Source organism: Euleptes europaea, chromosome 11 (genome assembly GCF_029931775.1).
Source record: "Euleptes europaea isolate rEulEur1 chromosome 11, rEulEur1.hap1, whole genome shotgun sequence".
Lineage (NCBI taxonomy): Eukaryota > Metazoa > Chordata > Lepidosauria > Squamata > Sphaerodactylidae > Euleptes > Euleptes europaea.
Window position 1 is genome coordinate 10643833 of NC_079322.1, and position 13834 is coordinate 10657666.

At 41.2% G+C, this 13834-nt stretch overlaps 1 protein-coding gene across 1 annotated transcript in view; it reads left to right on the forward strand.

Moving 5' to 3' along the window:
* COBL (cordon-bleu WH2 repeat protein) overlaps positions 1–13834 on the forward strand; it is a 255876-nt gene that overhangs the window by 138796 nt on the left and 103246 nt on the right. Inside the window, exon 9 of the mRNA XM_056857870.1 lies at positions 13375–13495. Within this exon, the coding sequence (XP_056713848.1) occupies positions 13375–13495 (121 nt within the window). The remainder of the gene's footprint in view (positions 1–13374; positions 13496–13834) is intronic.

The window sequence follows — 13834 nt, forward strand, 5'->3', positions numbered from 1 at the left end:
CTTGAGAAACTGTGGTTCACAGATCCGTCTTGCACGGTCCATTAATGTTTTGATTATTCCTCTTTTCTGTCGGGGGTGGTGGTTGGAGTTTTTGTGTAAGTAGCGATCTGTGTGAGTTGGTTTCCGGTAGACCTTGTGACCTAACTGAAGGTTTGTTTTACGGATGAAAAGGGTATCAAGAAATGGGAGTTTACCCTCAATTTCCTTTTCCATGGTAAACTGAATGTTTGGATTATAAACTCAACTGAAATTTCATGCAGAAGTGATGCTAGGTAGATTGTTACCCTTGTCTCCATTAAAAATTATCATGAGATAATTCCACACTCATCACAAACGTTTTTAAATGTCTCCTTATCTTGCCTGAGTTCTCAAAAGACATTTTAAGATATTATATCTTAACATCGGTGTGATGTAGCTGTCTGTGTTCCAGTAGTCTCAGCATCTGACCCCAGCTGGTTGCTTGGTGGAAATATGTAAAATGTGTTTTTTGCCAAATACAGATGGAATATGGTGGTGACAGGAGAGAGAGGTGGGACTGATCACCTATTTTTTATGTCCCCCCAGATGCCTTCTGTGCTTTTTGTTGTCAGGGAGCTGTCTGTTAACACTGACTATTAAAATGGCCCGCGCCATTCCTTCATGCTAGGTCCTACTTTAGCTATGTCAGTTTAACCCTGTTGTAGACACGCTTGTCTTTCAGCTCAGGAAGTCAGGCTGACCATACAAAATTAGTTCTTTTGTGATATGGTTGTGAACTGTAACAGTGTAATTCAGATCAAGTGCAGACAAAAAAACAGTTCTGGAGTTGAATCACCCCATCTTTGTTCTTAACACGAAGGTTCTTTTTGGATTAAATAAAGACACATGTAGCAAGATGAGAGTTTTGTGGGGGTTTTCTGTGCCTTGCTTAGTCAGTAATTAAAAGATTAATTTGAACACATTATGGTGTCATTTTGGTAGGCATTCTTCATTGATCCCCTGAAAACTATACTGTATTTAGCAAGATACTGAGGGAGTTGTGTTTGTTCTGAATTTTTTTGCTTTATGTATTTTTCTTTCCCCCATGTGACTTGTGCTGTGGGTCAAGGTCATGAACAAGTTCGTAGTCAGAAACACATTCCACTGGAAACATTGGCTCAGCAAAGAGGATGGGATTAAATTAGTTTATCTTCTTTATATCTAATTCAGAAAACACTGTCACGGCATCAGAGAGATGTTTTTTTGCCTTTCTTCGTATAGGAAGGGAGGTTTCCTTCAATGTCAAGCCCATGTGGGACATGCTTTCTGAACCTTATGACACATTTCCTTTGTTCCCTCAACACCATTGTGAACTTTGTGTCTTGTGTATTTGACACAGTCTCTTCTGAGTAAGGGCTGGTATTTTTCTTTCTCCGTTTTCTAAGGCCGGATGCAGTGAATCAGTTTATTTTATTCCAGTCAAGCGTATTTCCCTCTACTTTGCTTTCCAGACTAATTTCCAGATTTACAATCTCCCTAGGGCAGGAAAACAAACTAGATTCCCATTGTAAAGGGTTTGGTTATACACTATAGAAATAATAATAATTTTGCCTTGCAGTCAGCTCCTTCTGCAAAATCTGCTTTGTGGCCTTTGCTTTCCACTTGCTTTCTATTCTTGATGGAGGATCAGAGAGGCAAACATGTCTAGGTTTCCCGAACTGAAACATGAGGCTCTCCCAGGAAGTTAATTGCTGAATAAAGAATGTGACTTGACATTCAGGGAATTGATTTGAAACATTTTTTAAAAATTCAGATGGCTTTCAGAAACAAAGCCAGAATTTTGTCAGGGTACTGAGAAACCTTTGTCAGTGCTCTCTAGCCCATTTGCTGAACTGCAGTCTCATTATCGAAAACCATGACAATCAAACAGGCTCGAACCTTGTTTAAATTTGTATTGTAGGCATACCCTCAGTTGGTACCTGAATCACTTTTATGCTTTCCTACTCTAGAAAGAAATGTTGAGATGCTTTATTCATAGTCAAATAGTGCTCTTATTATGAGCGCAGTCCAGCCAAGGTTAAGCACTTCTAATTCCTGTATGTCAGTCGGAGAGCTGGGCAGGTGCTTAATTCTTTTTGTGAATTCAGTGGTACTTAAAAAGACTTTACTTCAATTAGATCACTCTTATTGTTAATTACTGGCATGTATTTAGTGCTAACAATGTGTTTGTGTACTGTACAGAATGTTAAGGTGGCACTTCTGGTCTGTGGAGTAATTTCAGAATTTGTATAGGCAAAGGTTGCTAACTAAAAGTTGTCTGGTGCATTGTTTCAGTTAACCATGTTATTTTGTTAATAGATATTCACTTATGATGCCACTGAATATACAACATAGCCACATTCTGGAACACAAAAAAGCTTACTGCAATTTCATCATTTTTCCTAATTGGTGGGACCAAGTGTTGCCACCAATATTTACATTAATAATTTCATCATTTAGTAAACCTAAATAACCTAATTCCAGTGAACTTGAACCACAAATAATGTACTTTTTTCCACATTAGTTTTGGTTGCACAATAAATATATAGGCTAAATTAACAGTTATACTAATTAGAAGAACCACGTGTATGCTTAAAATCACATGATAATCTCCCCTGTAATAATAATCCCCTCTTCATCAGGACCACTGGCATTAGCATGGGTAATTCTCAGTCTTTTCTATCTACATTATAGAAAATATCTTACAAGGAATGGGTACAAGAAGCCCACTTTGTGGTCGTAATCAAAGATATCTTATGAGTTGGGGCTTTTCTCTTCCGTTTCTTTACCTGTGGGTCTTAGAGCTTGATTGTGAATCTACTAGCAGGGACTGTCCTTTTTACTCCTTCTGAACAATGTTTGGTTGTAGACAATATATAAATAATGTTCTCAGGATCACTGCAAGTACTTTGTTGCAAGAACTCAGTACTCATGGCACTTCCTCATCAGTTTCAATGATCTGCTTGTACTAAAGAAACAAAGTATTTTAGGGCCAGCATGAATGGCTATAGTTGGTTTTGAGTGGTTACTTCAGATGTCTCAGGCAGATGTAGTTGGGCTTGTATGGCTTTAGCATATCATAACATCATTATCTCTGTAACCAAGAGCAAGTGGAAGGAGACAGTTGCAAATGAAAACGATGAAGATAGTTTCAGAGTATCCATGTTGGCCTACAGTAGAACAACTCCGTTCGAATCCAGTAGCACCTTAGAGACCAACAAGACTTTCGGGATATGAGCTTTCGAGAGTCAAAGCTCTCTTTGGTATCTGATGAAGAGAGCTTTGACTCTCCAAAGCTCATTCCCCAAGAATCTTGTTGGTCTCTAAGGTGCTACTGGACTCAAATCTAAATGAAAACTATGACGAGTATTTACAGCTTGAACAACCAAAATAAAACTAAAGCAGTTTACCAAGGAAATAGGAACAGGACCAAATGAATTACAGGTTGAGTATCCCTTATTGGAAAATCTGATATCCAAAATGCTCCAATGACACATTTGCTTTCTGATGGTTCAATGTACAAAAACTTTGTTTCATGCACAGAATTATTACAAATATTGTATAAAATATTGTATAAAATTTATCTTCAGGCTATATGTATAAGGTGAATATAAAACATACATGAATTTCATGTTAAGACGGGTCCGATCCCCAAGATACCTCATTATATATATATATGCAAATATTCCAAAATACGAAATAATCCACCCAAGTCACATTTGTAAAAGTACAATTCCAGAAGACACTCCAACAATATTTTCCATGTCATTCAAGCCCTTCCTTTCCCTTGAGAATTATTTGTGCCTTTTCCCTTCCTACTTTAAATCACTCTTATAACAGTTATGAGATCGTAATACAAAGATACTTGGGCCTCACTGACTCAGTTAGTAGGGTCTTGAAACTGCAGCTCTGCACACACAGCTGGAATTTGGTATGTCTGGTTAACAAGAACCAAAAAACAAAACCAATGGTGCTGTAATACAAGTAGTTAGAAAAGAAACAGCACACAAGCTCAATATATAACAACAATTTTGTAATGATTCATATAATTCTAAAGTAGTATTAAATACCGTGTTTCCCCGAAAATAAGACACTGTCTTATGTTTATTTTTCCTCAAGAAGACACACTATGGCTTATTTTCAAGGGATGTCTTATTTTTATTAAGTATGGTACAACAATCTACATTTATTCAAAGATAGTTAAGTCGTCTTCTTCTGGAACATTGTCATAACAATCGCGCCTTTCCACGGCTCCGGGGGGGCATTTTTGGGGGTAGAGGTCCCAAACTTTCAGCGTAGCTTGAGGGGACCCTTCTTGCAAGAACCCCCAAGTTTTGTAAAGATTGGGTCAGGGGGGCTGAGATATGGGCCCCGAAAGGGGTCCCCCCTCCTTAATGTGCATCTCTGACAATGGGGGTTTGCAATTAGCAGAGCTTGCCGCCCACGCCCAAAGCTCCCAGCCCCGACAAACAGCTGAGCTGCGGGGAGCAAGGGTGGGGCAGGTGTGAAGAAGTTTGCAAACCTTGCAAAGCAACACATTTGCAGCCATGCAAACCATGCAAAGCAACACATTTGCAAGCATGCAAACCATCAAAGCAACGCATTTGCAACCATGCAAAGTAACGCATTTGCAACCATGCAAAGCAACACCTGACACCTGGGAGTTTGCAAACCATGGAAAGAGACAGAGGCAGCTAGCTATGCATAAGGAACAGGAGGGGTGGAATTTCCCCTTTTGCATCAGACTCAGGACCAGGAAAATGCATTCTTTAAGTCACAATTTGAAAACAAGTTTTGAGCAAGCATCAAAATAGACCTAACCGATCTTATGAATGAGGGAAAACCTGAGGACACACAACTGAAGCCCCCCCCCTCAAACCAGGGAGAGAGAGACTCAGGGAGCACGCACACCCCACAGAACAGGCGAAAGCCCCCTTTGGCTCCCCCACCCACCCACAGAAACTGCTCCCTCCCCACACACACACAGACTCTGCTTCCCCCCCCCCACACACACACAGGAGAAAAATTATAAAGAAAAGCCCCAAAATGGGTCTTACTGTGGATGTCTTCTGTTCCATCAGGGGGCACACAGGAAACTCTCCAGGAACAGCGAACTGGCGGGAAGTCTTGGTACGCTGCATAGCCACGCCTATCACTATGTCTTATTTTTGGGCTATGGCTTATATTGCGCAAATGCTTAGAAATCCTGCTACGGCTTATTTTATGGGTATGTCTTATTTTCGGGGAAACACGGTATTACAATAATGTTCTCATGAACAATACATCTTATATGGCTTAATGGTGCCTATAAACGAAAGGAGACCGCAATATGAAGATCCCAAAGATGTTGGTAAGTGTAAATTCTGTAAAGGACACCCTAGCAAGTGCGGCAACATCAATGATGATCCAATAGGAGCATCCTGTGTCACAACACCCGCCCGAAGGCTCTGGAATTCTTTGCCCCTCGATGCGAGGCGCTTAAAGCGCAATTCTACTTTTAAAGAACATTATGACCATGTGGTATCAAAAATGGAAAATAATTTAGTTAAAAAAGGTTATCCATCTTCCTTACTAGTTGAAGCCAAATCCAAAGCAAAACTCTATGACAGGAACATATTATTAGCCAATAAATCTAAACCACAACACAACAAAGAATTTGCTGCCCTCTTACCTACAGCATACATTCGAATGAGGTGCAAAGAATCATTCGCCGTCACTGGCACATGATTCAATCTATTCCTGGGTGCTCTGAGAGACCCATTTGTGGTTTACGCAAAACCAAATCATTTAAAGATGATCTTGTGCACTCGGACATCAATATTCTCCATCCATCCATTTCAACAGCAGGTCATTTTTGCTGTGGTTCGTGTTCACCGTGTAACTTAAGCTTGCCAGTAAAAAATATGAGTTCCGTTATTACAAATTTCAGATTTGAACTAAGACATTTTTCCAATTGTGGCACTGCATGGGTCGTTTATGCCATCTTATGCCCGTGTCAAAAATTATATTTAGGTTCCACTATTAGACCCGTTAGGATCAGAATAGGCAAACACCACTCGCGCATACGCACGAAAATAATGGAAGCGCCCCTCGGGTCCCATTTTGTCACACATCATCATGATGCTAATGATCTAAGATTCTTTGTGGTTTGGACACATAAGGGTCACCCTTATAATGAAAGCAACATCTCACAAATCCTCCTCAGGCAAGAAATGAGACTGATCAACATGTTTCAAACGCTAGCCCCCCCTGGTCTCAATACAGAATTTGATTTATCGTGTTTTTTGTAAATCTGTATAAAGGTATGTATGAAAATTCATTTTGTAACTGCATGTTTGCGCACATATGGTTTCCCATTGCATGTTTGGAATAAGAATCTAATTTCATGTTCAGTTTGTAATCTAATGAAAGATCTTTAATGGGTCTATATCTCTTTAAGACGGGACGCAGCACTCTGCAGCTGCTCCACCTGCAACTCATTGCACTTTTGAATTGTTAAATAGCTAATGTATGTTCCAAGTAATTCGCTGGAGAATTCTTTGTGAATCCTGCCAAAAGAACCTTGCTTTGGGTCTACTGAAAGCTACATTTAGGGTATGTATAAATTATGCTAAGATTAATTTTGTACTAAACTGTTCTGTAAGGTTGTGCAACAGACCATTTTTACTGTCGTTATTATCAGAAATTTGGGCTGATGAAGCCGGTTGGCGAAAATGTTTCGGGATAGAACGTTCCCTTCTGCCTTTGCTGCGTGGCTCCCATGGCCACGCCGGGACCTCCCGGTCTCCCGGTATTAAAAAACATTATTGTGTTATTTAATACTGCTTTAGAATTATACGAATCATTACAAAATTGTTGTTATATATTGAGCTTGTGTGCTGTTTCTTGGTTAACATGAACAGCAGAAAAATAAGCAGGCATGACATTTTTACAGCTTAGCTAAAATCTGGGACATGAATGTGCTTCATAATAACAGTCAGCACTCAACCCAACTGTCCAGCCCCAAGTCAAGCCATGTGTGGGACTGAATGCGCATATGTGGGACTTCACCACTTGCATGCTTTAACCAGCTTTCGATTGAGGACAGATGCTTTTCCAGTAGCAGCTAGGAACATAGCCATGGTTTGAAGAATTCAAGCTGTGTTTGTTTGAAACATGAGTGTAATTGGAGTATTAGAATTTAGATATTCATGTAAGGTAGAAACTTGCAGTTTTGTACACGTATCGTTCAAAACACCCTGATCACTAGAAAATGGGATGTTTTGCTGGCTCTGTTAGGGTAGCCTAGGGATGCTGGCAAAGTTAACCCTGCCAAGCTGAACTTTAGAAGGTGGAGGGGGGGTGGTTTGCCTTGGTTCTTAATCGAAACTAAAACGGTCAGAGTCTGACAGGCTGCTTAGAGCTGTGGAAAGCAGGCCTGACATTCTGCCCCCCTTACTCCATGGCAAGAGAGCAGCAAAATAATCCATGAAAAGTTGGCCTTAGGCCCCACCACCATTTTACTCCCTCCCCCTGTCTTCCCTCTCCCTTTACTTATCTGCCTCTGACAGAAATCCAGCCCGTGCCGCTTCTCTGGACTTTGGAGAAGTAGTGTGGGCTGAATTGCTTTCAGATCCACTCTTTGGCCTTCACCGGATCCCAGAGAAGGCTGACGGGTGGATCAGAAAGGGGGGGGGGTGTTCTGCATTTTTCAGGTTCAAGTTTATCAAACCTGAAATTTTTTGAAAAATCTGGATTTTCTAGATTTTTCAAAATTTCCGGGTTTGTTAAACCTGAACCCGAAAAATACCGAATTTTTTTTTGCACAGCCCTAATCATAAAGTAACACTTAAGTGTCTCCAGTGCATTTCCCTCATTTTAGTTAATTTGATCAATTTTGTGTGAACATAAGGAAACTGAACCATGTATTCCTAAGCATATTTTGTCAAGTGAAAAGGTTTACACCACTTTTTTAAAACTGTGAGTTCAAATTAAAATACCCCTTTTATTGGAGATTTTCTACACGCTTTGTGGCTAATTCCTTTTCCTAAATAAAGGCATCAGAATGGAGTATCTCATTGGTATTTACAAAACCAAAAGAAGCTGAATTTTGTTTCTTGCCAAAACAAACATCCGCAAACCTGTGGCGTCTACACATTTCAATGCATGTGAAAATATCTGGTGTTGCGAAGCGACTTCCTTAGATGGAAATAATCTTGCAATTAATAATGAGATTTTGTACAGAGAGGAAATCACAGCTATTTTAGTAACTGGACACAGGCAGTTTGTTTATGGATATCATTTCCTGTCTGACACATTCAGCCAATGTATTGGGGGTGGGTGAACAAATGAATGTATGATGGGAGGTTTTAGTCGCATAGTTGGTCCATCTACTGCAGGGGACCCCTGCATGGTGACCACCAACACCTTTTCTGGCACCCACCAAATACTTTTAGAAAGTGGGTGGGGCCATGTGGGGCTTTTGCCCAGCAGGGCTTCTGACTGGCCACTGGAGATCAGATTGGCCATGCAAATTAAAATAATATTGTGTAAGTTGGAGCAGCCAACACAGTGCTGGTTTTATTCTCTTTCGCTACTCTTCCCTAGTGATTTAATTAAATTACTCTTTTTCTCCTCTGCGCTTTGACTTCCTATGTCTGTGTAGCCCCACCTTATGTGGCAGCCATTTTGTGGTTGGCTCCACCACCACATGTCAGAATTCCAAAGGTGCTCACAAGCTCAAAAAGGTTGGGGAACCCCAATCTACTGCCTGCTCTGATACCGGGTTCAATTCCCCACTCCTCCACATCAGCAGGAGATGCTAATCTGGTGAACCGGGTTGGTTTCCCCACTCCTACACATGAAGCCAGCTGGGTGACCTTGGGCTAGTCACAGCTCTATTAAGAGTTCTCTCAGCCCCACCTATCTCACAGGGTGTCTGTTGTGGGGAGGGGAAGGGAAGGTGATTGTAAGCTGGTTTGATTCTGCCTTAAGTGGTAGAGAAAGTTGGCATATAAAAACCAACTCTTCTTCTTCAAAGTGCCAAGATTTTGAAACCAGAACCTTCTGCATGCAAAGGTGGTGCTCTTTTACCAAGTCTGTACTGTTATTGTAGTATTCATAATATCTATAATTAATTAAAGCAAGACTGGGGGAAAAGGAGTTTTATCCTGGAGATCAGTACTGTAGCTATACCAACAACAGTAGTGTGACTTCTTCCCTGTATAGAAGGTATCTTGGGCTTCATCCCCGCTTGGCTGTTCTATGCAATACAATGTTGCTAAATATCATTTACTGAAAGTTAATTTGGTAAGGGCTTAATTCAGATGCCTTATGGTATTTAAATGATTTTCAAATTATCTTTTGGAAGGAACGGTCTGTGCAATATCGCTGATTGATAGCACAGACTTTGAAGTCTCAGGTGAGGGCAGTAGAGAGTTAATCTCAGTTCTGTTTTGGGCACCGCAATTTAAGGAGGAAGTAGACGAGCTGGAACCTGTCCAGAGGAGGGCAACAATGATGGTGCGGGGTCTGGAAACCAAGTCCTATGAGGAAAGGTTGAAGGAGCTGGGTATGTTTAGCCCGAAGAGAAGACCGAGAGGTGATATGATAACCATCTTCAAGTACATGAAGGGCTGTCATTATAGAGGATGGTGCCGAGTTGTTTTCTGTTGCCCCAGAAGGTCGGACCAGAACCAACGGGTTGAAATTAAAGCAAAAGGGTTTCCGTCTAGACATTAAGAAGAATTTTCTAACAGAGCGGTTCCTCAGTGGAACAGGCTTCCTCGGGAGGTGGTAAGCTCCTTCCCTGGAGGTTTTTAAGAAGAGGCTAGATGGCCATCTGTCAGCAATGCTGATACTATGACCTTAGGCAGATCATGAGAGGGAGGGCACCTTGGCCATCTTCCAGGTATGGAGTATGGGTCACTGGGTGTGTGTGGGGGGGAAGGTAGTTTAGAATTTCCTGCAAAGTGCAGGGGCTTGGACTAGATGACCCTGGTGGTCCCTTCCAACTATGATTCTATGATACCTATAATAGGTATAGATAAGGGGTTCTCTTACCTTACCTTTGTCCACTCCTTCTGCTGTCCCTTTGTTACCCAGAATGCTACTCTCAGGGGTTCCTTCCTTCCAGTCACTTCCCTTCTCTTTAGGGTAGCCAACCTCCAGATGGTAGCTGGAGATCTCCCGCTATTACAGTTGATCTCCAGGTGACAGAAACTAGTTCATCTGGAGAAAATGGCCACTTTGGAAGCTGGACTCTATGGCATTATAGCCCAGTGAAATCCCTCCCTAAACCCCACCCTCCTCAGACTCCACTCCCAAAATCTCCAGGTATTTCCTGACCTGGAGCTGGCAACCCTATTTCTCTATCTCTCTTCTGTCCATCATGAGAGCTGGGCATGCTTTCTACAATCTCTCTCCATTCCAGCTTAGATAGATAGCTACAAGCCTTTACTCTGCCTTTCCTATCTAGTATGGAGTTATCTCACAATAAAGAACTTCGATGTCTTTTCTAAGTAACAAGCATAAGTTTGAATTTATTCCTCAAATAGCCAGACTATAGAATTCTGCTTTGCAGAGGCTCAGCTCTGCTTTCATTGACAATAAGCAATTTATGAAACGGTGTAGACGTTTAAATTTCCTAGGGGTGGGGGAGGGACAAAGCTTGGGCCAAAGGTGAAAAGATACAACAAAAACAGTTAAAATTAATCAAGAAAAGCAGATCTTTATTTTATAAGGAGTTCCTTTTTTAAAAGTGCTAGATGCACAATTGCAAACCATGTCAGTGGCAAAAAAAAAAGTGGGAGATTTCTGAAGTAGCCAATTTGGCTGTATTAAAAAATAATGAAAGGTAGTCCAAGCTTGTAGGAATTGCCAGGAAAATGAAAACACAGTTTCAGTTAAAATTCATAACATTTTAAAAATTCTGGTGGCATCCTTAATCATTCCAATAACGGGTACCTACTAAAGGGAGGAATAAAACAAAAGAACGGTCTCAATAGGGAAGGAAACAGGGTTAGGGTAAGTATATCCAAACAATAAGTTTAAAAGGCAGGGTAAAAGAGGAAAGGCCAGCCAAGATGGGCACCATTGATGTCCTCAACCGTAGTCCTGGCAGAACATCATTAGAGAGAAAGTTCCACCAGGCCAGGGCCAGAGCCGAGAAGGCTTTGGCTCTGATCGAGGACAGCCAGACGCTCTTTGCGCCAGGGACCACCAGCAAGTTGTTCCCGGTTGAATGTAACATTTTCTGAGGGGTATATTGGGCAGCGCATCGCGCATCTGATGAGTTACACCAGGGCCTGCATCAGCATACCTTGAGATAGGGCAGCTGCTGGAGTGGGGCCCAGGGCTTCTGGCAGGGCCTGCTGCTCCTCTCCTGGCCAGGACCTCTGAGGGTTGGAAAATGCAAGCATAATCGAAGCAAAGCCCCGAAGTAGTTGGTGGGGTGACCGCAAGGAAACAGACATGCATAAATAGCCTGGATGAGCTGGTTGTAACATGGTTTACGTGTTACATGGCAGCAAACCCAGGTTTGCTATTGAGGGCGCACTTAACATGGGAGGGTACATTTAACATGGAGATGCAGTCGATTGTAGGTCACTGATGAGTGTGCCAGTATAATGCACACATTTGTAGCAGTCACTTTACATTTTAAGGTGAGTACTGTGAAAGGTGACGTATCCCTCCCCCACAAAACATATTTTAAAAATGTTTCTTCAAAGTTCCGTTGCTGTTGCTTGATCAGAAAACTGCTGAATAACTTCAGAAGTCTTTAAAATGCTGCCCAAAATGAACTGCTGAGTACCGCAAATAATCTGTTGCACTCAATGAGGGCTGTTTGTAACAAAGTTCGGAGGGAAATTGCTTTGGATAATATTGTTAAGTCTTGATTTCTTTATAAAGAAGCAGCCAGCCATAACAAATTATTTTCAACTTCTATTGTTTTGCTGTACGCCAATGTGAAACAGAAACACAATGTTCTTTGTGTTTTGGCCATTTTAGCCTTGTAGAATTACCAAGGTTGACATTAGCAAACCATGTTTCACCAATTCTGTGACCCACTTTTGAACTGCAGACATTTTTATAGTCATTGTTTTGTTGGCTCTTTAATAAGCTCTTCAATTTCTTCTCCATGTTTGTGAATGTGTACCACTTTGCTAACAGTATAATAAGCTATGAGAGGGGTGTAGGCATGGGTGGCCAATCTTCCACTACTAAAATGGTGAATTTACAGTCTTTATCCTTTTCTTCAAAACTTAAAAAGTAATCCCCCCCTCGGTATGTGATGAGCCGGTTATCTATTAAACAACAGAATATCACATGGTGAAACTGAGTTGGACTATACAGTTTTAAGCACAGTCCAATAAAATCTGGGCCATTCTCCCCATTGTGGATTTAAGTGATATATCTAACTAAGGTGATTTAAGTCTGTACCGAAAACTGAACATATGAACATAGTCAATATACAGTCACAAGCACATTAATTGTACAATAGTGGCTGCTACTCCCTGTATATTTGGTTGCAAACTCTGGTTTGAGGCCATATAATGTGTGAAACAGATCCCAATCACAAACACATCTCTTTGCTATCACTAGATTTAAAGTGAATATGTGACTTGAGTTGTAAGCTGTATGTGACCACCAGAGGTGTTTCATTGTCATTTTCTTTGGGCTTGTCTTGTAGCAAGTTGTGTCTGGGTATCGTTCTGGCCTTTCCATAATTGTACAGATGGACTCACATTCTAGCTGCATCTGAAGAAGTGAGCTGTGACTCACAAGAGCTCATACTCTGCCAGAAATTTTGTTAGTCTTTAAGGTGCTCCTGGACTCTTGCTCTTTTCTACTGCTACAGACAGGCTAACATGGCTACCCATCGTGATCTAGCAACTTTTGGTATAACTGCTAATTATATAGGGCAAAAATGCTATCAGGAGTGTAATCCTAAACTAGGCTTGCAAGGCCTCTAGGTGGGGTCTTGAGAATCTTCTGGAATTAAAATTGATTTCCAGGTGACACAGATCAGTTCCCCTGGAGAAAATGACTGATTTGGAGCGAGGATTCTATGGCATTATAACCTGAGGTTCCTCCCCTCCCCAAACCTCACCCTCTAGACTGTACCCCCATATCAAAGAACAGACATACCTAACACTACCTTTCACCCCCCCAACTCTGATTATCAAATTTATGGCAAGCATGGGGGGATGCCCCAGGCTGCTGTTTGGTTGTTACCTGCGTTTTATTTGCTGTTTTATTGACATTTCTTGAAATAGGTAAAACTCCAGCTCTATGTTTGGCACTGAAATTTATGTAGAAATATAGCTTTTAAAAAAGGTTGACAATAATTATGTTCGTCATATGCCTAGAACTGCAAATCTTGTATCTCTTTGGCAGATGTCTCAAAGTTCATCACAAAATGAATTACAGAAGAAAAAGAGACGCGCCCCTCCTCCACCAACTCCTACAATGCCAAACATGATAGAGGAAATGGAGGACAAGAGGCAAAGCAGAGTTGGTAAGAACTGCTCTTTTTTGTTAAGCCAAGCGCATGTGGATTGTGCTGATCAGCAAGCTGCACAGAGAGCCGAGAGAATCGTTAAAATACCCCCCCCACACACACACACACACACACAACAAGAAACAATGTAATCTGGAAAAAAATGGATTAATAGAACAGAATGGAAGTCTGGAAATAAAATAGCTGTTGATATTTCATGTTAATGGATGAAAAACTTTGGAAGTGGTATCTAGAATGTATGATATCTTCACGATATGATAGGTAATAGGTTGCATTTCAGGATGTCATCATCATCGGTCTCTCTACTAATCATTGATCAGGGACTGGTTTCCAACA